The sequence below is a fragment of the Dysidea avara genome, chromosome 4 (assembly GCF_963678975.1).
Source record: "Dysidea avara chromosome 4, odDysAvar1.4, whole genome shotgun sequence".
Taxonomy (NCBI): Eukaryota; Metazoa; Porifera; class Demospongiae; order Dictyoceratida; family Dysideidae; genus Dysidea; species Dysidea avara.
Genome location: NC_089275.1, coordinates 20,962,903 through 20,987,671, shown reverse-complemented (window position 1 = coordinate 20,987,671; position 24,769 = coordinate 20,962,903). Strand labels below are relative to the sequence as shown.

Below are 24,769 nucleotides of genomic sequence, written 5' to 3'. Positions count from 1 at the left end.
CTTACTTGTCAAAGTGCATATCACAGAAAAGATCGATATACTCTAATAGAACAGTCAGCTATATGATTTTTCTATTAGAGTTACTGACTGTTCTATTAGAGTATATCGATCTTTCTGTGAAAGCTATTTTGATAAGCAAGAATTCATACTATTACACAAATATTCTACCTATTATGCTAGCATTATGCTCAATGCTTTCAGACACCTATTATGCTCATAATTATACCAGCATAATCGGCGGGTCCCTATCAGGGATACCAACAGATACCAACATCTGAAGTATTTTCTGATGAGATACTCTAATAGAACAGTCAGTTGTCCTAATAGATCAGTTAGTACAGAAAATTGCCCTAAGTCAAAGAAAGCTAAAACTAACAGTGGCGGCATGCCCCCAAACCTCCTAGAGAGATTGTAGTTTGCATGTTGAGTGTGCTTTGCACACTGCTGTATCTTATTATTGATTTGGCACTTTGATTCAATTAACCCCTTTATCTACTGATTGAAGGTGATAATAAATGCCATGAAGAATGTCATAGCTGTACACATTATAATTGTCACTATTGTGACCATAAAGATGTGTGGTTAGCTGAAGTGTGTGTTTCGTGAAATATATTTGTCAGAAAAATTTTAATGTGCATTGTCTTCACTTATCCAAGGGCTTGAAAATTCTGTCTGGATACATATAATAGGTCAGCATTTCTAAGCTTCATAAAAGCATAGAAACATTATAGCCTCTGTTTATTATAAAGTATAGCTAGAGAGTTATTTTTATGGTGTGGACTGATTGACCAGACCAATTGTGACATACTTGCTGTCTTGAATGTACCCATTATTAATGCATCCTCCATGAACTAGACTGGACATCACACTGGAGGTACTGTATAGCGAAGAATTTTATGATCATAATTCACTAGTAACATTCATGTAACTGAGACCAAAAGAAGATACTCCTGTTAATCCAGTACAGGCCAAAGAGTTTCTATGTGTAGTGAGCATGGTTATGCTGAAGCACTATTGTGAGGACTGTGATAAAGTAGTGTGTATCTACTGTATAATGAAGGAACACAATGACCACAGTCATGCATGTAAACAGCACCATTGCAAGTGATGAAGATAATGTAAATAGAACAGTGAGGTCGAGGCCATTGTGCCATCACAGCCTCACTGTTATAATTTCCTAGCTGTATATTGGTGGATTTAGGAGACACCGTAAGGGGGCAAGAAGTTTTGCTGTTTATTCCACTAAGAGGAGAATAATGTAACTAGAGCATACACAAGTTATAACATTTATTTGTATAACTTTGGTTGGTATAGCTGGATGAATGAAGGGCATATACATTCCAAAACTCTAGTTGAATATCTTTTAAAGAAAAAAAAAAACATGATGATATTTCCTAGGTTTCTGAATTTGGGACCATTTTTGAAAGCTATTTAACAAAATGTAGGATTTGCAAGGCATCTATATAAACATCATGTTTATTGTTAGCTTTATCTGAGATGAAACCTGCATGTGTGATGGTAAAGATGTTCTTATAATTTTGAATTAATGACATTAAAATTGTGACTGTTCTATTAGAGTAGTGACTAGTATCTTGATCTTTGCACAACAATTTAAACTGACTTGCCTCAATTTTTTCAGTGTACAGTTTATCACTATAAAGTACATTATAACTGTTGTCTTCTATTTGCCCATTAGCTTTCTGTACTTCAATACAGTGTGAATGATACCCAGGTTGTAATTGGATGCAGTGTTGAATGCAATGGCTGTTTAAATTTGCGTGTTCGGCTGTTTTATTAGAGTATATCAATCTATACTCTAGTTTATGATGGAGAGAGCCTGTACATCCTCTGGATTCACCCTACACCATATGACTACTACCATCATACTGATAAATATTTGGATGTGCCATAACTGAGTTGATCGTTTGCCAGGATACATCTGGATACAGGATCTGTATTCACAATACATAGTGTTATAATAAAGTGCTCAATATATTGAGTTCATTCAGTTAATTATTTATTAATCATAGCTGTGGCAACAAATAGTGATTCCTTCATTATGCTTATTGTGTTAGACAAATATTGTTTAATATTTTCTTCTTTTACTAAAAAGTAGTGTATAAATAATCTTAAGTGTATACTTGGTGAGATTGTATAAATAATCAATAATGAGAGTACTTGAGTATTTAAAATGTAATGTGCCATATGTTATGCAATAATTTATCACATTAATTAATTGCTTTGCAGTAAGCTAATTAAAATGTCTGATATTGGTGGATACGAGTACACATTTGTTGACACATCTACAGATCATCTTGTCTGCAAAAGATGCGATTGTCCAAGTCGAGACCCTTACATGACTGCATGTTGTGGACAAACCTTCTGCAAATCATGTCTTGATAATGTAAAAAAGTATACTAGCATTACAAGTGCCTGTCCAATGTATCGAGATGAAACATTTCCTATTTTTCCCAACAAGCAAGCTGATAGGGAAGTAAAGGGTCTCCGTGTGATATGCACTAACCAAGGGAGGAGATGTGATTGTCAAAGCTAATTTTTTAGATACTTTTTAACACATATCGAAAGCGAATGCCCGTGTCGTCAACAAGACTAGTACTGCCAATATTACCAAATCACAGGAGAGCACTGGTTCATAGAAGGAGACCATAGAGAGAACTGTAGCTTCCTCTACCGTGTCCCAACAAGTGTGAAATGGATAGTGTCCCTTGTGAAGACATGGAGGCAGACAGGAAGGAGTGTACCCTTGAAGTTATCCAGTGTGAGTACCACAATATGGGGTGTGGGGAGAGGATGATGCGCAAGAACAAGAGGAAACATGAGGAAGAACATATGGAGGAACATTTACTAATGACAAAGGCTAAATTAAGCAAGACAGAAAACACACTAGCCTCTGCTGAGAGCAGGCTTGATTGTTTAGAAGAAATGGTGCATTACTTGATTGGTGAGAATACAACATCTAGGGACAAGATGATTATATCAGCATGCTGTTCTGTTCACATCACTTCATTGTCAATGACTTGTCCTGTTATTGTAAGAATGTCTAAGTACACAGAATATAAAGAAGGAGATGACTGGTGCAGTGACTCGTTCTACAGCCACACTAGAGGATACAAGATGTATTTGGTATAGTTGATGCTGAAGGCCATGATAATGCTAAATACACTCACATGTCAGTGTTCCTGTTTCTTGAGAAGGGTCAATATGATGATGAGCTGTCCTGGCCAATGAGAGGAAAATTTGAAGTTAAGCTACTGAATCAGATCGGGGACACTGAACATCACACACGTTCATTTACTTATCATGATCATATGTCATGTAAAATAGCTGACAGGGTTCCTGATGAAAGTAGATTAGGCAATGGGTGAAGTAGGTTTATATCCAATAAGAAGCTCTGCAAGATCACTCCCACACATCAGTTAGTTAAGGATGATTGTGTGTACTTTCAGATTAGCATGTTGTAATTATTTTCTCTGCTAAAATTAAACTGTGATTGTTGCGAATTGCTTGCAAAGTACAGCATACTTTAATATAATACGTTTTTTATACCACTATTTTAGTAATGCATTTAACTTTTGGTTTTAGTTTTTGTCATAGCTGTAAATAGCAGGCTTGGGGCAAAGTACATTGGTACTAGTACCTACACCTTTTTGAGTACTTATACTTATAAATACAAAATTTAATGTAATAACTTCCTAAGCAATGCACTTAAGGTACTTGAGGTACTTATACGTACTTTGAAGTACATGAAGTCCAATGAAGTCCTTTCATATTGACATTGGAATTAATGGTCAAAGTGCAATAAGGACTCCCTCTACTTCTAGATCTGTTGAGATACTATATACCTACAATTGATTTTGGGTTGGTTGACCAAGAAAATCAAAATGTGTAAAAACACTCCATATTTGAAAGTATAGCCAGTGAAAGTTGGTAGCACAGCTAACTGCAGTCTAACAAGTTCATTTTCATAAATGTGACAATTTGTGTATTTGGATTTCATGGACAGCCAACGTGATATTATCACGATATCAATTTTTCACACTACTGCATAGCAAAAAAAAATGGCATTCACTCTTTGAATATACCACTTATCATGCCAGGTTTGCACAGTTGATGTTTGTAGAAACTACACACATGTACATGTACAATCATGAGTTTGATATTTTGAACACTAAGTGATAAGAGTGGTTTAATCGTAATTTCTCTTTAAATGTGTACTTCTACTTATTATTTTAAATGTTATCAAAAGTACTTGCATTGTATCATAACTATGAACTTGTACTTACACTTAAGTAAATTAATCTCAAAAAGTACTTGTATTTTACTTAATACTTTTCAATGTACTTTGCCCCATGCTTGGTAAATAGAAAAAAAGCTATAGTTGAAGTTTTAGTTGCCATTTTCAATATATTTTAGATGTTAGCTATATATATTTCAAGTATTTTAGCTTCAGTTATAAGTACAATCCATAGAGATCATGAACATTTGGGCTTTTCTGGCCAAAAATTTCACTGCTGCACATGTACTCACATGATTTTTGGATTTAGTGTTTAGATGCAAATACTGTATGTAAGTTGAATTATATTTGCAATGATGTATTTAAGTGCTAGAAATCACACAGCTGCAAACTGAAAAGCGTAATAATTATTATGTTGTATGTTGTGGCAAAATGGGGTATACAATTAGCACTTAGAAAATACAAGATGCACAATGTGACAATTAAGGTGCAGTAAGTATGAATACTGGTTTATTAGTCAGTGCATGTTACCCTTCAATAATTTGATGCACATGCAGTTACTTACTTTCAACCCACCGTGTTTAGTTTATGCATGCAACAATGAATGTAGCAGCTACATGTAGCTACCAACGTGATCCTTTTTCAAAGAACAAGTATAATATGGAGCACGCGATGTCACTTTATAATTGTAAAAAAGCTCTTATTTAAATAGATTAAGTTAGCTACATCCTGCTTGAAAACATCACAGTAGTACCTTTTTAGCATTAAACACTTGTGATAATTATCTTTATAACATGCTCTTTTAGTTATTGTTATATTCATTGGCAGATAGTATGTGTGTATATATAGTGAACAATTAGCTATGTGTATTCAAGTATTACTACAATATAGCACAACAAAGTACATACTTGTATAGTATTAGTTTTAAACAAGCAATAACCTGTGGTAATGGTAACAGTAACTGTGATGTAGTGCATATATGATGTAGTGGTATATTAGTATATACATGTGTTCAAACAAAGATTTGGCAGATCTAATGCACCCTACAAGTACTGTCCTCATACACAGACACACACATGCATGCACAAAAAGTGTGTGACTAACTTGTGGCAGATAAAAATTTCCATGAATTGCTGCAATTACTGTAATAGCTGTTTTAAGTTTATATGCGTATTTACCATGTTTCCTTATCATTCCTTGTACAGGTAGCTATCGATAATCAAAGCTAGGATAGATGATGAGTTATATGTAGGAATGTCAAACACCATGCAGGCCGTGGTTGAAGATCACTGCCCTAAATATAATTTTAAAGGTCCTTACCTTTTGCTAAAAGATCTAACAGAACTTATTGTTCAAAACAAGAAAGAATTAAAGATTATTTGATAAACGAATCAATACTCTCATGATATTGGACAATATTGGTAGAACAGGTAAACATACTGTACCAAGCTATCACTGGATTAGCAGTATATAAAACAACACTTGTATGTGGCAGACCTTAACTTGCACTGCATGCATTCTGAAATTTACACTAAACAGAATGCCTGTGACAGTGAAAAGTAGGTACTGCTGATGGGCAGTTTAGGTCTCCTTGTGGTCTGTTGTTTACACACAACAGTTTGTGACTTTGTAACAACCACAAAATCCAGGTGTTTAAAAAATCAATTCTTACTGCTGTAAGGTGGTAAATAGATTTGTAGAACATGTGTAGTCTTGACATTTGTCTACAGGTGATTAAAGTGGGCCATTGTAATAATTCCAGCATAGAAGTGACAGGGTTTGACCAGTTATAATTTGACGTTGTCCATCTTGCAGCTCTTCTCTGTACCTTTTCTAATTCATTGATATCTTCAAGTAGATGTGGATCCCACACTGTGGAACAGTACTCTAGAATAAGATGAACCATAGAACTGTATGCTTTTGCTTTGGTAGATTGAGAGCATTTGTGTAGGTTTCTTTGGATAAATTAAAGTTAAAGTTTTGGTGGCTTTGGTATAGATGTAAAGTGGGGAGAGAAACAAATTTTACTGTCAAGCATTACCCCTAGAAAAAGATGTTCAGTAACGTTTTGTAATGGTTGGCTTTCAAGTAAATATGTTGGTTGTGATTGTGATAATAATCTGGAACTGTGAAGGACTACACATTTATTGACAATGAATTTCATCTGCCAAGTGTTTGCCCAGCTGGATACTTTAGCAAGATCTTCTTGTAAAGCTTGTTTGTCTTGTGGGGATTTAATAACTCTACAATCATCAGCAAATAACTGAATCTTTGATGTGATATTCTGGCCTATGTCATTTATGTACAATAGAAACGTGTTGCTGGTTTAAAGACTTTCATAGCTTTTTAAACAGCTTTCAGGACTTCACAATCATCTGAAAAGGTCATAATGTCAAAAATCAACCTACTAAGGAGTGATCATTGCTGCTTAAAACATACAGCAAGTAACAAGAGATCTGCTCTCCCCAACCACCTACAACTTATCTTGTTTGTTCCCCTCCCCTTTCCAGCTCCTGGATCCGCCCCTAGAGGGTATATGGATATATAATTGCTGAAATGCAAAATTGTCCCTACTATACTGTGTGAGAATATACCACTGATATGTATGTGATGGACCATAAAAGTCCATATCAAATTATCAATCAACACCAAAAAGGCTTCATATAAATATAAATAATTAAATTCAATCCAGCTTGCTGTGAATCATTAAGGATAAACGACACCTGTTAAAGTAACGGTATGAAGAAACAAAAGGTAGGCAAAATTGTACATGTACGTTATACATAGTGGCCTAAGCCTCAACCCTGGTCATCTAGTATAGATAGTACATCAGTATAACTACTGGCCTTAGTCAACTTTACAGGAGGAATGCAATGAATAGAATTGAATTTGTATTCGCAACCATTCTCTGTATTGCATAAATTCGGTGTTAGATAAATGGCACTCATAAAAGCAAGCAAGCAGCATAACTATAATTATTTACATGTACATGCACACAGACACAGGCCTCAAAAAGGACGGTATTGGTAAAACCGGGAGGGGAGCGGGAGCGGGAGATTGCTTGGTAAAATCAGGAACCGGGAATCGGGAGATCACGTGTCAATCTTTGCTGTCACAAGTAACACACATACGTAGCTAGAGCGCCTGCTGTGCTGTGACGAAGAAACTAATATAAACTAGTAAATTATGAGCTTGAGGGGAAAAATAGCTATAGCTAGATAAAGTTTGCATGATGGCCGTATATTAAAGGCTTTCATTAGAGCTTTATAGTTATTAGCAGTGAATGCATAAAATTGTATTGTGTGGGTTTTTAGCACAGTAATTCACAAAGTGGCTATTTTAGTGGACATAATATTTCTGAAAGGTAATTTCAGTGAATACATGCAGCAGTTATTTGGCATATTGGATTGTCTTACAATAATGAATGATGAGCAACAGGCCTCCAGTCCTAGCTACATGGTTCTGCCCCAGTCTATACTAAAGTTCATGCACCCTACCAATCTAAAATCCATTCAACTAAACGTGATTAGACTTCCCATCATTGCCAGCAGACTTTCAATGGATAGACTGAAGTACAGTACACCAAGCATAATTATTCTCTGAGTATACAAAACACATTAATAAATCATAAAGTGTTAATTAGCTACAACATACAGTATGTAAAATCAAAGCTGCCTAAAGTAATATGCATATGACCCAGTTTTGTTCTGGAAATCATTAAGTTTAAAAGGTTGAATCCTGTGGCTTCTCATGCCATCATAATATAATGTTTGACCATACCAGAAGCAAACTGCAGTAAAATGATTGTCACTACAAACACTGCAGCCAGCTAGTTGATATCCATGACCATATATAGTTAAAACTTTTGGAATTGTCAATATTGATCTACCAGTCAAGGACTGGATATCAATTGGGATCATCCAAGGCACTCGATTAAGAAATGACGATGCCATTACCTGTGGTACACCACGGCACTCATAAAATGTTTCTCTGTTTCTGCCAGTTAAATTTAATCGGTCAGTAACTGCATGGAGAGATTCATTTGGTGGTTGGCAATGAAATTCTGCACCACAGTAACCAACCATATCTCCAGCTATAGGAAAAATTTCATTAAAGTTATCTAATCCAGAGCTGAAGGAAAACGTAGAAGGGTATTTTGTTACCTCCGTGTTATGATTAGGGCAATGCTCAGAGGTACATTTAAGTTTAATTACCAGTTTCCAGATATGTGTGAACAAGCAAAGACACCTATTATTCTCACCACCAAAACAATCATATTTCAAATTATTCTCCCGAGAAATTGTAAGATTTAATCTTGATTGAAGCAAATGCAAAAATAGTGTTTTTCCTTCATCCAGCTTTCCTTTATTCATCAATACAATTGCTGCTTTGAGAGAGTTCTCAGCTTCACTGTCACCAAAGGTATCCAAGAAAGATTTGTACTGTTTGCAGTGGAGTGACAATATTGTCAGGAAGTTATCAGAAGTGCAAGTGTTGGTGTATTCATTGTGCATCCATGGAAGAGATTCTGGTACAGTACATGCACTGCAAAAAAAATCGGCATTCCGTTTGGGTATGGTAATGTCACATGCACTCAAACAATACTTATGGAACCAGTTGTCACACTTTGAACAGTTGTACATGTTGAAGTCTCGCTGTGAATTGCCATATAGCGCGGCAGATGTTGATCCATCAACCCATGGTGTTTGGCAGTAGCAAAACAGCTGAACCATCTCTTCTGCTTTCCCGCGATAGTCCTTTTTAACTTGTGAAATGCCATTGACTGTTCCAGTATCATCTTGTTGCAATACTGAAAATAACTGTGGCAAACCTTTAACCAAATCAATGCGCAGTTTTCCCAAATCCGTATCCGGTTGTTTGCAAATGTGCAGGAGCAAAACTGCAGTTATAATCTCGGCTTTTGCATTCTGTTTACTGCTTTGCACTCCAACATGAATGGTATTCACAACTCCAATGTTTGAACGAGTGGCAGTTCCTGCATGATAGTTTAGTTCTGCATAATCAGGGTCACTGTAACTTGATACAACCTACAAAAATATATTGCAGTAAACGCTATCTATGCATGGATATTGTTATATAATACCTCTACTCTTGGTGTTTTATCTTCCTTATCGTTTAAACGTCTCAAAAAGGCTATTTGATTACTCCTTTTCGTCTGAAGTACTGCAATCTTTCCAATGTCAAGATCAGTAACTTCCTAAAGGAATGATAAATTTTAACAGAGGCTACATATTATATGAATGAAGATATAATTACCTACCTTGTCAATGCTTGGTTGCAAAACATAATTGTACAGGAGAATATCTTGACAGACAACATTTAACTCAGATAAGAATCGGTCCCAACAAAATTCTTCATTTAAAAACTTGACTCTTCTTTCACATCTCCTTATTTTAGCACTACTGCTGGCCTTTTCCTTTAATTCTAGCAGAAACTGAGTTAGTGGATGATTTGGTACACAGGTCTCTTGAGGTGGACTTGAATCTGTCTGATGTACAAGGGTTGTGGCACCTAATAAAATTTGCATGTACAAAATTTAACGTAAAAGTGCTACAAAATTTTTAACATGTCTCACCCTTCAATTTCTTTTTAGGAGCACATGACATCTGTTCTCCATTGCAACAACTATTGTCTGTATCCAGCTGGCCTGCATGTATAAACATTAATAAATAACATGTGTAGTTGTTAAGTACTGTTTTGTGCACATAAACAAGTACACTTACTGTTAGGATGCTTCCGTTTCTGGGAACGAGAATGAGATTTGTTTTCTGTGCCTATAAATAGAAAAGTCACTAAATACAGCAACATAAAATAGTATCAACTATATACGTACGTTCTTCCTTGATGCTAACAAAATCTTGGTCATCAGCAACTCCTTCAACAGCTTTTTCTTCTAAGTCTTCTGGTTCTTCTGTAAAATCACAGATACTTAAAAATTGAATTCATAGCAAATAAGCACATTAAAGTTCCAATTGCTACATTATTAAATTAATATGCTTCTATAGCTTTACCTTGTTTTATTTCCTCTGTTGGACAACAGTCCTTTACTCTGGGTGGTTTCCTTCCAGATGGTCGCTCTTTGTTTTTTCTTCTGATTTTTTGCTGTAGCAAGGTCATGTTTGGGTTTGAGAAAGCATCAACATTCTGCCCAATCATTATTTTGCAAGCAAGAATATGATAGCAGACACCTGAAGCTGGACAAGAGCAACTCTCTTTTGGATAAAGTCTGACTGCATATGGTGTAGTACCATCTGTGCCCATAACCATCCAACAGCCAGAATTTACTAATGAAACTTGCTTATTCTGTATAGCTTGATAAGCTAGTCCAAGTTGGCTATTTGGTGGTCTGTTAGTTGTCACATCAGCAGCATTTCTATTCTCATATCCGGTCTCTGTAGAACTGGTTTCATTGCCATTATTCAATTGACAATAAATGTCACCCTTAGCTCTAGCCTCAATCTCATCTGGGTTAACCACTTTCGGTAAAATAGGCATCAACGAGGGATCTTGTTGACAAAACAAAAACTCGTCTTTCAGTTGCCACGAACCACTGAACCTTGCACAATTTCCCGGTGATAATAACAGCACATTTGAAATAATGAGTAACAAATAATATCAAGTGGCACTTGCTTCCAGTTCTGAAGTCTGTGCAGCACAGCATTCATGGATTCTGATGCATTATTGGTAATTCCATTGTGTGGGTTCACTACACCAGCAGATTTTAGTACCCATATTGACGAAGTCTCTTTGAAAATGGGCAGCAGATTTTTCTCAAAATAGTTACGAACTAATGCTTTGGATTGAAAAGGACCTTCCATTTTAAATTCATCCCAACAATTATCAAATTCTGTTTCTGTGGTTTGTTGCATCAATTCCTTCAGTACATTAGCAAAGTAGCTTATTTCACCAGCATTACAATTGGCTTTTTGTTTGAGGCAATAGTGAAGATCTTGTTCTAGGTGGTTCCAGTAATAAACTTGTTGGGCTAGTGGGAACACTGATGAGAAATTGAATTCTCTGTCTGATACAATTATTATCCTTTTTGAAGCTAAAATTGGAGACAACTGACGAATTGCTTCCATGAACTGCATATGGTCTACTTGGTAGCGTCTGGTATGGACTAGAAATCCGAATGGCAGAACAGGAGAGTTTTTAAACATTGTGTGTTTGAAGATAAGGGTCGACAAGTAGAAATCACCCATATTAAACACAGTGTCATAATGAAGCGTCACAGGTTCTGTGGATAATTTCAAAGCAGTTTCTAGCTCTTCGATTATTGGCTGTCCAATCATTTGGACAATTACATTAGGGTGCACAGAGAATTTTCGTATGAAATCAAGGGGTTCACCTTTTCGATTGTTAAACTTTAGTTGATGACACAAGTGGTACGTGTTAAACATTGCGTCATGGGATAGTCTGGTATGTCTATCCACTTCCTTACGAAAATTTCTAACTTGATTTTGATCTCTAGGTGTGAGCACTGCATGTCGAGGTCCACCGCTGCTTTCATTGACTAATTCTTGATAAACAGTTCGATGTGGCTTCATTGAATCTTTCTGTAATATCTAAAAAGCATATTGCATATGATCATACGCACGTTTTGTCTTTAAATCAAATCTCACCACTCAAATAACATTTGCATTCTATAACATAGGCCATTCAAATTTGTAAAAGTACTGGAATTTCATGACATAACCTTCTTGCAGAAAATTTATGTGTCATAAAAGGTAGGCAAATTTTATATGTCCATGTTGCCTCCTTTATAGGTTTGGTAACATATACATATACCAAACCTATAAGGTATATAGCTATTGATAGGTATAGCTATATACCTTATCAATTATACTATGCACATTACACTCAGACGGTCTTTACAATGCAAACTACTATAGCTTATAAATGTGAGTTGATTCACAAGACTTTTTTTGCTCACCTTATCCTTCAAATGTGGTGCTGATCTCACAAAAGACTTGGAATTATTCTTACTGTTCCGATGGCTAAATCCTTGATATAAGGTGTCATCCCCAACGTAGTGTAGCATAAAATGTTGCCCGATACCCCAGAACTCAAATCTTCTGAATCGGTTATCACCCTTTTTATCCACAGAATCAAGATCAATGGTACTACTTTTTTTCTTGAATTCACATCCTCCATGTTTGACACTGTAAGATCCTACATGTACCCATCTGTATTGATCGCACCTATAATAATTGCAATGTACAATTTATTTAATTACTGTATGACTCTAGAAATATAGTTATGTAAACTTGTTTTGTTAAACTGAGACAAGCTAGCTAGCTATATTGTAACTATACTCTTTAATATCTAGACCTAACCTTAGCTTTTTCTTCTCTTGTTCCCATTTGTCCGAATCAGGCCCGAGGTTGTAGATATACAAGCTGCCGCCTTTTGGCTGAACAGGAGGATCTACACTAATCTGTAGCTTTCCACTGATAGCTTTCGAGAAGTAATTATGCGCCTCCGCAGATGTCAAGTTATTGACAGCGTCTTCTACTGCAGGAACACATAGCACAATGACATCTTCCTCCATTGTGCATGCGCGGCCGCACTATAGCTACGTGCAACTCTATACTTGCAACGCTATACTTGCAAAATCACGCCTGCCGTTCGTAGCAAGTGAGAGATTTAGTTTGCACGTGATTACAAGTGAGATATTTAGGAGAAGTCGCACGTGATCTCCCGATTCCCCGTTCCTGATTTTACCAAGCAATCTCCCGCTCCCGCTCCCCTCCCGGTTTTACCAATTCCCAAAAAGGACTCAAATATTATAGATACTATCTATGGACCTACTGTACAGATCTCAGATCTCCGTGAAATTTAGTCTGGCGGCGCCCGCCCCTTAAACCTGGGCGCCGCCAACTAGCAACGCACCAGATTTTATTTAGTCACGTGATTGAGCTGGGTGGAGTTCGAGTGGGAGACTGCGCACTTTCTGATCAATTGATATTACGAACTATCGTACAAGTGAGCTTACAAGTGAGTAACTACAGTATGTTGTGGTTTCAAAGTGTGATTGATTCATGTTGCCTTTTAGCTTGCAGGAAAATTATGGCCGCAACCACACCCACTGACATTGGCGGATATGACTACACTTTTGTCAATACTCCACCAGATCGTCTCGTCTGCAGAATTTGTGATTATGTCAGTCGTGACCCTCGCATGAGTGAGTGCTGTGGACACAACTTCTGTGAATCTTGTCTTGAGAATGCTAATAAGGCTGCTAGCATTACCAAGGCTTGTCCAATCTGTCGTGACGATGGCTTTACTACCTATCGAAACAAGCAAGCTGACAGGGAAGCTAGAAACCTTGAAATAGCATGCCCTAACGAAGAAATGGGCTGTACTTGGCAGGGTGAAATAAATCATGTTAGTGGACACTTTGTAGACAATATATTAGGTTGTGAATATGAGAACGTGAAATGTACCAATTTTGATTGTGAGGAGATGGTACAGAGAAGATCTTTGAGGGATCATGTTTGGATGGACTGTCTGCATCGAACAAGCCGTTGTCAGTATTGCAGAACTTACGACAAATATCTTTTTATTATAGGAGATCATGTGAAGCAGTGTCCAAAATATCCTCTACCCTGTCCCAACAACTGCGAAGTAGAAAGTGTTCTCCGTGAAGACATGGAAACACACAAGAAGGAGTGTCCTCTTGAGGTGATCCAGTGTGAGTACCACAATATGGGGTGTGAGGAGAGGATGATGCGTAAGAATAAGAGGAAACATGAGGAAGAACACATGGACGAGCTTTCCTGGCCACTGAAGGAAAGGTTTGAAATTAAATTGCTGAACCAGATCAGCAACCATGAGCATCATATGCATATAGTTATCTATGATCATACAGTGTCAAGACTCAATGCTGATAGAATCTACGATGATAATATATGGGTAATCCCCTCACTATATGGTAATGGACAAGCCCAATTTATTTCTAACACAGATCTCTACAAGGTTACCCCCACTTGTCAGTATCTCAAAGATGAATGCATCTTCCTTCAAGTTAACATATTGTAGTAATGTAGCTATACAAGTACAGCTATTGCGTATTTCAGAGTCGAATACAAAAATAATTTGTACCCCTAATTAGCTTTCTCATGTCATATCTATAACAGTAATAGCTATGTGTCATACTTGAAAGGTTTAAAATGAGTATATAAAAGAGGTAGTTACTTTTCAAAGCTGATCAGAATTCATAATAGTTCAGCTGGCTTAATTATTAGAGTTGTATAGGGCAGTGAAAGTATGTGTGTGTGTGTGTGTGTGTGTGTGTGTGCATGCGTGGGAAGGGAATAATCCACTATTTTTCAGTGGTAAATAAAGCATTGGCAAGAAATTAAGACCAGATAAAACAACACCATTGCAGCATTGCAAGTGACGAATTATGTAAATAGGCTATGGTACCACCACAGCCTCACTGTTATAATTTCCTAGCTGTATATAGGAAATGGCAGAAGTAGGTTTATTTCCAATAAGAAGCTTTGCAAGGTCGCTCCCACAAATCAGTTTGTTAAAGATAATTGTGTGTACTTTCAGATTAGCATGTTGTAATTATTTTCTCTGCTAAAATTAAACTGCAATTGTTGCGAATTGCTTGCAAAGTACAGCATACTTTAATATAATACAGCTGTTTTAGTAATGCATTTAACTTTTGATTTTAGTTTTTGTTTTAGCTGTAAATAGCAGGCTTGGGGCAAAGTACATTGGTACTAGTACTTAAGTACACCTTTTTGAGTACTTGTACTTACACTTTGCAAATACAAAATTTAGTGTAATAATGTCCTAAGCAATGCACTTAAGGTACTTGAGGTACTTAAAAGTACTTTGAAGTAGTACATGAAGTCCAATGAAGTCCTCTCATATTGACATTGGAATTAATGGTCAAAGTGCAATAAGGACTCAACTGAGTCCCTCTACTTCTAGATCTGTTGAGATACTATATACCTACAATTGATTTTAATTGGGTTGGTTGACCAAGAAAATCAAACTGTGTAAAAACACTCCATACTTGAAAGTACAACCAATGAAAGTTGGTAACACAGCCAACTGTAGTCTGACAAGTTCATTTTCATAAATGTGACAATTTGTGTATTTGAATTTCATAGACAGCCAACGTGAAATTGTCATGGTATTAATTTTTCACACCAATGTATAGCAAAAAATTATGCATGGCATTCACTCTTTGAGTACACCACTTATCATGCCAGGTTTGCACAGTTGAAACTACACATATGTACATGTACAATCATGTGTCTGAGATTTTGAACACTAAGTGATAAGATTGGTTTAATTGTAATTTCTGTTTAAATGTGTACTTGTACTTGTACTCTTGTACTATCAAAAGTACTTACATTGTATTGAAGTATATACATAACTTGTACTTACACTTAAGTATATTAATCTCAAAAGTACTTGTACTTTATATACTTAAATACCTTTCAATGTACTTTGCCCCATGCCTGGTAAATAGAAAAAAACAATTTAAAAGTTTTTGATAAAGCTTTAGTCGCCATCTTAAAGGCCCTTATGTTTTGCTAAAAGACCTAACAGATCTTATTGTTCAAAACAAGAAAGAATTAAAGAGTATTTGATAAACGAATCAATACTCCCATGATATTGGACAATATTGGTAGAGCAGGTAAACATACTATACCAAGCTATCACTGGATTAGCAGTATATAAAACAACACTTGTATGTATAACTTGCACTGCATGCATTTTGAAATTCACACTAAACGGAATGTCTGTGACAGTGAACAGTAGGTACTGCTGATGGACAGTTCAGGTCTCCTTATGGTCTGTTGTTTACACAGCAACAGTTTGTGACTTTATAACAACCACAAAATCCAGGTGTTTAAAAAATCAATTCTTGCACTGCTTTAATTGAACAACAAGGCACAGGGTTAACTTACATTATCAGATTTATCCTATTGATGTAACAATGAACTGATTGCAACCATTATGCAAGTGTTTAGTGCACAACCTTAAAGCATTTGTTTGCTGTGGTTTTACTAATGCCCCTATACTTATTACAAAGTGTCTCCAATATCTGTTTATTAGGTTAGGTAATTGCAGCCCAAATTGCTGTAGACCTTCTGTGCTGGTCACTGTAAAGCTCTAATAATAATTAGGTTTAGAGAAAGAAAATCCATCCCTCCTGGAGTAGACTGAGTGTGGCACTCAAATAGACATTGGATGGCTTGCAGTTCGAATCCTATGGTTGGAGGGATTCTCCCTTTCTTTGTTTCACCTTATTACATAGCTGGTTTAAAGTCTCCAATATCTGTTCGTTAGGTTATAAGTAATTCAAGGGCTGCAGCTGTGCTGTATTTCCCACACTGTTTAGCTTTTTTGAAGCTGAAACTTAGACAGTCCATTTCTCTGTCTCTATAGACAAAAAAGATCCAATAAAATGGAATTTTGGAAAATGTGCAGATATCTCTAAAATTTGGTCGCATTTTGGGTGATATTTGTAGCAGAAGTGCACATACCTTTATGATCCCTATACTATACTATACCACCCTGGCCTGTATGATAGTATCTTATATGTATACCTTAAGAAGACAATCCATTCCTCCTGGAGGAGACTGAGTGTGGCACTCGACTACAAATTAACAATTAACACATCTTTCACATCATAACAGAAGTGCCATAGTAAAGTGATAGTCTGGAATGAATGCTGCAGCTACTGCATAGGATACAATCATGGACAGTACACTTGAAGATACCAAAACTATTAGAATTCTAATCATGTCTTTCATATATTTGTTGCTGTTTGTGGTCTCTGTAAAACTATTATTTCTAAAAAGGACAATTAGGAGTGAAAGATGAACACCACTATTTCAACTATAAGTAAAAAGTTATACTAATGTAGAACATGAATGGTGTCACTATAGATAGTTTCTACTGCAATAAAATAACCATCATAAGTCACGTAATTTGCATCCTGAAATACTATGGCCACTCTGCTACTGTTGATAACTACAACTACACAAACTGCCACAGTTATTAATCTCCAAAATAACTTCCTCAGGCAGTAGTAAGGCTAAGTCTATAGCTTCAGTAAAATGTGTAGAGTATATAAAGTGTACCTCATAAAAGAAGAAATCGTTGTTACACCATAGCAGATTATCTATACAACAGTTTCTGCCAAGAGTACAGGAAATGGAAGTGATGAACGTCATATCTATTGCTTAATAGTAACAATTATTGAAATATGGATGATAAATGTAGCTATGCTGAGAACAGAATCCAGTATGTGTGATAAAGTGCTTCACTTCTTTGTCTGCACAATTTATCATTGACCTCCAGTGTAGTATAGTGGTGGCTAAATAGCTCACCTGCACTAATAAGTTATTAACACCTTGGTCTTGGTTTTGCATTGGTAACAACATGCTAGCTACTTGTGGTGGGGGTTAACTGTTAGCATATAGTTCTTAGGTTGTCTCTGCTTTCAAGTGGGTTGCCTGAGTTACATACCATGCCTAGAATTTAAACATTTTTGGTGGATGTATCCATTAGACTGTTATATAAAGTTGTTATTGATTTGGTACTTTTTGATTCACTCATATAGTCAAGGTAACCCATCACCCCTTTGTCTACTGATCGAATGGTGATATTAAATGCCAGAATATTTTAGCTGGTCACATTATAATTGTCATTATTGTGACCATAAAGATGTGTGGTTAGCTAAGGTGTGTGCTTGGAAAAATAATTATATATTTTTAAATACTTCTGTCAGCTGGAATGTGCATTGCTTTCACTTATCCAAGGGCTTGAAAATTCTGGCTGGATACATTTATAATACAAATGTACGTGTCAGCATTTCTAATCTTCATAAAAGCATAGAAAATTACCCTCTGTTTATTACGTACAAAGTAGATGAGCTAGAAAATAAGTGTAATATTTTTATGATGTGGACTGATGGACCAGACAAACCAACAGTGACACATTTGCTGTCCTCATTGTAGCTCATTGATCCTTATACTGGACTGAAAATCACACTGGAAGGTACCATATGTATAGTGAAGATTAGTTATGGTTGGCAATAGTAGCATTCATGGAACTAGGAACACATGTTCCTGTTAATCCCGTACAGGCAAAAGCGAGCATGGTTATGAGTTCAATCACCAATGTTTGGTGAGGCAGTTACCTGCCTACATTGTAGCTATGCCCCTGTGTATTAAAATTATAGAACAATGTTTAAATGCAGGTTGAATGCAGTCAGATCCCAGTAGTTGTGGCTCCCTTGGCACATACGTAGACTGTTACAAGTCACCACTGGGTCTGGGATCTAGAGTTGTATGGGGATGCATCATGGATATGCCCTTTTTCTAACACGAAATGGTTGACTTGCTCTAAGTACTGATAGTGTATATGTTGATATAATCAATTTGTGTAAGACACTTTGTAGGGGCTATAATTGTGTGATACCACCACACAATGAGACATATCTGAAAGTATCTCCCTCAATCCCAAAAAATAAAATTATACTCTACAGAATATTTATACTTTCTGCATGAGATTAATTAATTTCAGGACATTTTGATGGTGGAATTTGAAAGCAACCTTAATCATAGGCGGTGGAAAGGATGGGGGGGGGGTGGGCTAGGGGGCTGGAGCCCCCCCTCCCCCGGCCTGCTGAGGGGGGGCATCCCCCCCTCAGAATGATATGTATACCGAAATTATCTTTCTTGGAGTGGGGCTGAAAACCGTGATAAAGATCGAGATACTCTATGTAGCGAGCTATGTAAGGATTTATCAGTTATAAATGCATAGTTGGTGAGGTGGGCAGCTATTGTCAGCTGGCTGTGACCTCCCCCCCCTCATATCAACTACTTCCTCCGCCACTGACCTTAATTGTTTAGAAATAGCTATATAGGCTCTTGCAAATAGCAAATCTAGTTTTAGCTATAGCTTTGTGGGAATTTTTGATGGTTGCACATAAAGGTGTCAAAAAATATGCTGGGCTGTCAAAAGCTGAACTAATATGCTTTAAGATCGGTTGTGAAGTTTAAGAAATTTTAAGAATCAGATTGTTTGTGATTGAATGTGTAGCATTTTGTGCAGTTGTGTGAAAACAAGCTTAACTTAAGCACAATGTGGTAGCTATACTGGTCAAAACTTCAGGCTGGTCACCTTCAGGCAGATGGCTGTTTTTGACAGGTGAATTAGTGTATAGATATCTCATTTGGAAATTTATAATTGGCCATTATACGGTGGCCTTTCTATAGTACAGTTCACTGTACCAAATTAAAACCCTCTATTTAATTGTGAAGTTTCCACAATTTTGTCAAACTTTCTCTCACAAAACTTACAGTATCAATTGCTATCAAACCCTCCCACTAAATGACATCAGGAGTTCATAAAATCTCTATTATGGACTCTTGATGGTGTTTGCACCAAAATCATGTTGTTACCATAACTGTATTGATATACATAACAATGGGGGATATTGGTGTGGCTTAAGCAATGGTAAGTATTGATGTTTCTGTTTAATCACCTGATGACACTTCTATACTATGCCTCCAACTGTATGTGTATTACAACTTGACCACATTCTGATGAGATTCCATACTATAATTTAATTGTAAAGTTTATATTGTTATAGTAGTGTTCATACTTATACCCCCGGTAGTACGTAAAATTACATATGTAGTCATAAGTCATGATATACTTGCCATCCCAACTTCATACTTACTGTCATGAAAGGAGAGTATCAGAAGAATATTTGAACAAAAAATGAAAGTAATTGAAATATCCTTTTTTGAAAAAAGTAAGATCAAAGGAAAATGTCACATTTTTGTGGTTTGGCCTTTTCCTTTGAGTAATTATAATGAATTATATATCATTTGAAAGAGAATTTAATAAGCATTCCAAAACTCTAAACAGAAAGGTTTTATGACCATCACATGTAAAAGTTCCATGTAAAAGTTAACTTACAGTAACATTTACTGATTCAGTTGACAAGTTTGTGGAATGCCAAATACAGGCATAATTCAATTAAAATAGGAAAACTAAATGATATGATATACCATAATAGTATAGCGGCACAGCCAAAAAATCGTGCACTTTTTCATAAAGCCATGAAACTTTCCACATAAATAGTACTCCTCAACATATATATATATTTTAGATATAGTGCCATCGCTGATTTGATCTTTGGTGACCTCTACAGCCATTTTTGTACAGAAAATTGATCATTTTTGTCTTTAACTCCCTGAGGTAGTAATTATCTTGTTAAAGCATGGTACCAAACAAAAGATCTTGTTGATAGAAACAATTTGGTTTTTATTTGAAGTCAATAGGTGATTTCATTACAAAGTCATGATCATTTTTATTACCTGCAAAATTTGATAAATTTATGCATAATTATCTTCCCACAGGTAATTCACACTTTGAGGGCAGGTAAATATACAGGTATCAAATTTTGTAGCTAATAAAAATGATCATAACTTTGTAATGAAATCACCTATTGACTTCACATAAAAACCAAGTTGTTTCTATCAGCAAGATCTTTTGTTTGGAACCATGTTTTAACAAGTTAATTACTGCCTCAGGGAGTTAAAGACAAAAATGATCAATTTTCTGTACAAAAATGGCTGTAAAGGTCACCAAAGGTCAAATCAGCTATGGCACTATATCTAAAAATACATGAGTACTATTTATGTGGAAAGTTGCATGGCTTTATGAAAAAGTGCAGAATATTGCCAATTTTGGGCCTACTTTATTCCACGGACTGGACTGGACTGGACTCGTGGACTGAACTGTGGAAACACCTTTTAAACAATAATCCAGGCATTATCCATCTCTCGCAACACTGGAGGCACCACTATCGAGCTATAACTGCTGGTACTGCTCTTCCTTACAAGTTATGACACTAGTGTATGCACTAATCAATTAGAATACACTTACGATACATGTGTACTCGCAGTGATAAAGCGTGACAGAGGCTATTGTTGTAGCGTACATGTTTTCCTTTGTTGCTTCAGTACTTAACACTAGCGTTGGGGTTGTAGTGATGAGCCAGATTATTTGCATAGCCCCGGCCATCACCTTGCCTGGTGATGCCACCTAGTTCAGTACTAGTCTCGCGTGGCCAGACCGCTTTTTTCCGTATATTGGGTGGGGAAAAAAGGGTCTGGTGCAACTCCAATAGCTGTTTACTTCTGAGCCGTCCCCACATTCCGGGGACGCTAATTGAATAACATTGGTCACAAAGGAGGTGCCATGACGTCAGTAAGTTAACTAGAGATCTGTTTATCCTTTAAACAAATCTTAATTTGCTCCGATGTCTCTTTTATAGCGTCTTGAAAGTTAATCCTCATCGTGTAACAAGACTCACAACCGGAGCAGGAGTGCAGGAATACTTCATAGTTTTATCATGGCACTTCCTTTGTGACCAATGTTATTCAATTAGCGTCCCCGGAATGTGGGGACGGCTCAGAAGTAAACAGCTATTGGAGTTGCACCAGACCCTTTTTTCCCCACCCAATAGCTATACGGAAAAAAGCGGTCTGGCCACGCGAGACTAGTTCAGTACCTGCTAAGAATAATTACTAGCTCATCTGTTAACACTAGTGCTAAAGCAACAAAGGAAAACATCTACGCTACAAGAATAGCCTCTATCACACTGTAATCACTGCTAGTACGGCACGTATCGTAAGCATAGGCGCGGAAAGGGGGGGATAGGGGGCTAAAGCCCCCCCTCAGAATGATATCACACCGAAATTATTTTTCTTGGAGTGGGGCTGAAAACCGTGATAAAGATCGAGATACTCTAATAGAGCAGTCACTCTAATAAAGTAGTCAGTGTGTAGCGAGCTATGAAGGATTTTTATGTAGTTTATCAGCTAGAAATGGTAGCTGGTGAGGTGAAAAGCTCTTGTCAGCTGGTTGCGACCTTTTTTTTTTTTTTTTTTTTTTTTTGGTCTCACCTTACCAAACTATAGAAATAAGTCTGGGTCATCCCAGCCCCCCCTCATATCAACTACTTCCTCCGCCGCTGATCGTAAGTGTATTAATTAATTAGTGTATGCGCTATAGTGTCATAACTTGTAAGGAAGAGCCAGCAGCAGCAGCAGTTGTAGCTCGATAGTGGTGTCTCTAGTGTTGCAAGAGATGGATAATTCCTGGATTATTGTTCAAAAGCTGTTTCCAGCTCAGTCCAGTCCAGTCCGTGGAATAAAATAGGCCCCAATTTTGGGGGCTACGCCGCTATACCATAAATGTATACTGGGACTAAATATATGGCCATTTAATTTTCACCCTACACATAATTAGGTTTCATGCATCTTTCCCAGCACCTTTTAAAGTTTCTACCAATGTGATAGTGTTGTCTTTATGACAAGCTAGCTTAAAGATGCAAGGGTATCAGCAATTTGCTGAACACCTACCTTTGCAAATTTAAACTAGCTCATCATAAAGACAATACTAAATCTTTCACATTGCTGGAAACTTCAATAGGAGCTGAGAAAGATGTATAATAATTGTCTAGAATCTAGACAGCTTTCTTGGATGGCTACTATAACTACACTTGCCACCAAACACACATTCTTACCTTTTTTTTCCCTCTAGAGCAAAAGGTTAGGTTCAAATACTGCAACATAGGTCTTCTTTTTGAAATTGCCTCAATATTTTACCACCAGCACCTAAGCAAACTATCTCAAGAACCTATTACATGGATAACTCTCCCTTGTCCCAAGTTGACAGTTGCAAGTACTTAGGTGTCATCATCCAATCAGACCTAAAATGGAACATGCATGTCAACTACATAACAGCTAAAGCCAACAAAACATTGGGATTTCTCAAACGTAATATCTCATGTGCCTCAATCCATGCTAAGAAATTAGCATACACCGTATTTATTCGTTCCCAACTCGAATATGCTGCAACAGTGTGGGCACCCTGGCAGTCTACCTTAATATCCCGGTTAGAGCAGATACAACGAAGAGCAGCCCGGTTTGTGACCAATACATACACACGTGACCCTACTGTTAGCGTAACTAACCTTATGGACCAGCTGGACTGGGAATCACTTGAAAGCAGACGATTAAAATTAAGATTATCCATGATGTACAAAATTATCCACAATGAAATTGATATCCCATTTGATTTGTATACTAACTTTGCAACATATTCCAGTACAAGAAATTATCATCCTTTTAACCTCCTATCATTGCAAGCATCAAAGACCTCATATCAGTCCTCGTTTTTTCCAGCAACAATTTCACTTTGGAATGATTTACCTAACCTAGCTAAGGACTCTAATTCACTTGAAGTATTTAAATCTATAATTAAATTATAATTTACTTATTGTATTGAATTATTATTTATTTTTTTGTGATTTGTCTGTACATTTTTCTTCATTTCTGAAGTTGTACAGTATAGGTAAATAAAATAAAATAATAGTCTATATCAATGTTTGAGCCACAAGTGGCTATAGCTCATAAGACACACACTATACTACAATAAGTTGACTATGGCATTTCAAGCATTTGGTCTACAAAAATTTCCTGGGTATGCATATCTGCATGCTGTATTATTACTATGTGGCACATGGGCGGTGGAGACGGGGAGGCCAGGAAGGCCATGGCTCCCCCCCACTTTTTTGGGACACTGTTTGCAAGAAAAGATCGAGATACTCTAATAGAACAGTCAGGATCTGGATACTCCAACAGAGCAGTCACAGTATTCAGAAAAGCAGTGTAGCAAATTACTTAGCTACGTATGAATAAGGAGATGTAATTGGTGGAGAGCTCAGCAGCTATTGTCAGCAAGTTGTGACCATTTTTTTTTGGTCTTCAACTTATAGCTGGCCTGGCCCCCTCACTCTTTGGCCTCCTCCACCGCCCTTGATGTGGCATTTTTAGCCACAGAGTCACTATGCACCACTTTAGTTGTGATACAATGTTTAGTAGTAAACTATAGTTTGCATGGAGGATCATAAGCTCTGAAGTAACCACGTGGACAATTCAATCTGTTTTCTGTTTTACATTCACTGTATAATTATGTTTCAAAGTGTTCACCTTTTTGAATCTTGAGTTTCCTTTTATACTTGGACACTCTTATTGTTTCATCTAGTTTTAAGATTGCATTTGTGTAGTCATAACAGGGTGACCAACTCCAAGAGGTTGTAATCAGTTACAGCATTATCCATGACATGCAGTAGTTGAACATACTTATAAAAACTCAAAAAAGACATCCACAGCATGATAGGTTTCTAGATCATCAACATAATTATGTTGCATATAAATGTTAGTTGGAAGTACACCAAAGATGTAAACTATTACAATATTTTCACTATGCTGTGCTACCATGAGACTTTCATGGTCCTTGCAAGTTTAAGGGCAAACAGGTCAAAAATTAAACTTACTTCACACTGCGCATAGCAACTGCACTGCTTTCCTTACCCCTGTACTCTTAACATGCTACAATCCAGAGAGTGGAGGATAGGGTAGCTTTAGAAAT

The 24,769-nt window shown here is 36.7% G+C and overlaps 3 protein-coding genes across 7 annotated transcripts; 1 reads left to right on the top strand and 2 right to left on the bottom strand.

The window, feature by feature from the left end:
• Positions 1–7,920: 7,920 nt before the first annotated feature.
• On the bottom strand, positions 7,921–10,771 carry LOC136253660 (uncharacterized). Its single transcript, XM_066046320.1, has 7 exons — positions 10,288–10,771; positions 10,110–10,187; positions 10,000–10,050; positions 9,852–9,923; positions 9,537–9,787; positions 9,360–9,473; positions 7,921–9,303 (listed from the first exon to the last, which is right to left on the bottom strand). The coding sequence occupies exons 1-7, from the start codon at positions 10,769–10,771 to the stop codon at positions 7,921–7,923; spliced, it is 2,433 nt and encodes an 810-aa protein (XP_065902392.1).
• Positions 10,772–10,809: 38 nt separating this feature from the next.
• On the bottom strand, positions 10,810–12,827 carry LOC136253659 (uncharacterized). Its single transcript, XM_066046319.1, has 3 exons — positions 12,613–12,827; positions 12,210–12,477; positions 10,810–11,841 (listed from the first exon to the last, which is right to left on the bottom strand). The coding sequence occupies exons 1-3, from the start codon at positions 12,825–12,827 to the stop codon at positions 10,810–10,812; spliced, it is 1,515 nt and encodes a 504-aa protein (XP_065902391.1).
• Positions 12,828–13,185: 358 nt separating this feature from the next.
• LOC136253117 (TNF receptor-associated factor 3-like) lies at positions 13,186–14,779 on the top strand. 5 transcript variants are annotated; one of them, XR_010699963.1, is made up of 4 exons: positions 13,186–13,273; positions 13,332–14,073; positions 14,130–14,191; positions 14,244–14,386. XR_010699963.1 is itself a non-coding variant. In XM_066045733.1 (4 exons), exons 2-4 carry the CDS (start codon positions 13,346–13,348, stop codon positions 14,388–14,390), a joined length of 606 nt encoding a protein of 201 aa, XP_065901805.1. In that variant the 5' UTR covers positions 13,186–13,273; positions 13,332–13,345; the 3' UTR covers positions 14,391–14,779. The 5 variants fall into 5 exon arrangements, 3 of the variants coding, with proteins under 3 accessions (XP_065901805.1, XP_065901804.1, XP_065901803.1); XM_066045733.1 differs by having other exon boundaries at positions 13,332–13,460; positions 13,848–14,191; positions 14,244–14,779; XM_066045732.1 differs by having other exon boundaries at positions 14,148–14,191.
• The last annotated feature ends 9,990 nt before the right edge of the window (positions 14,780–24,769 follow it).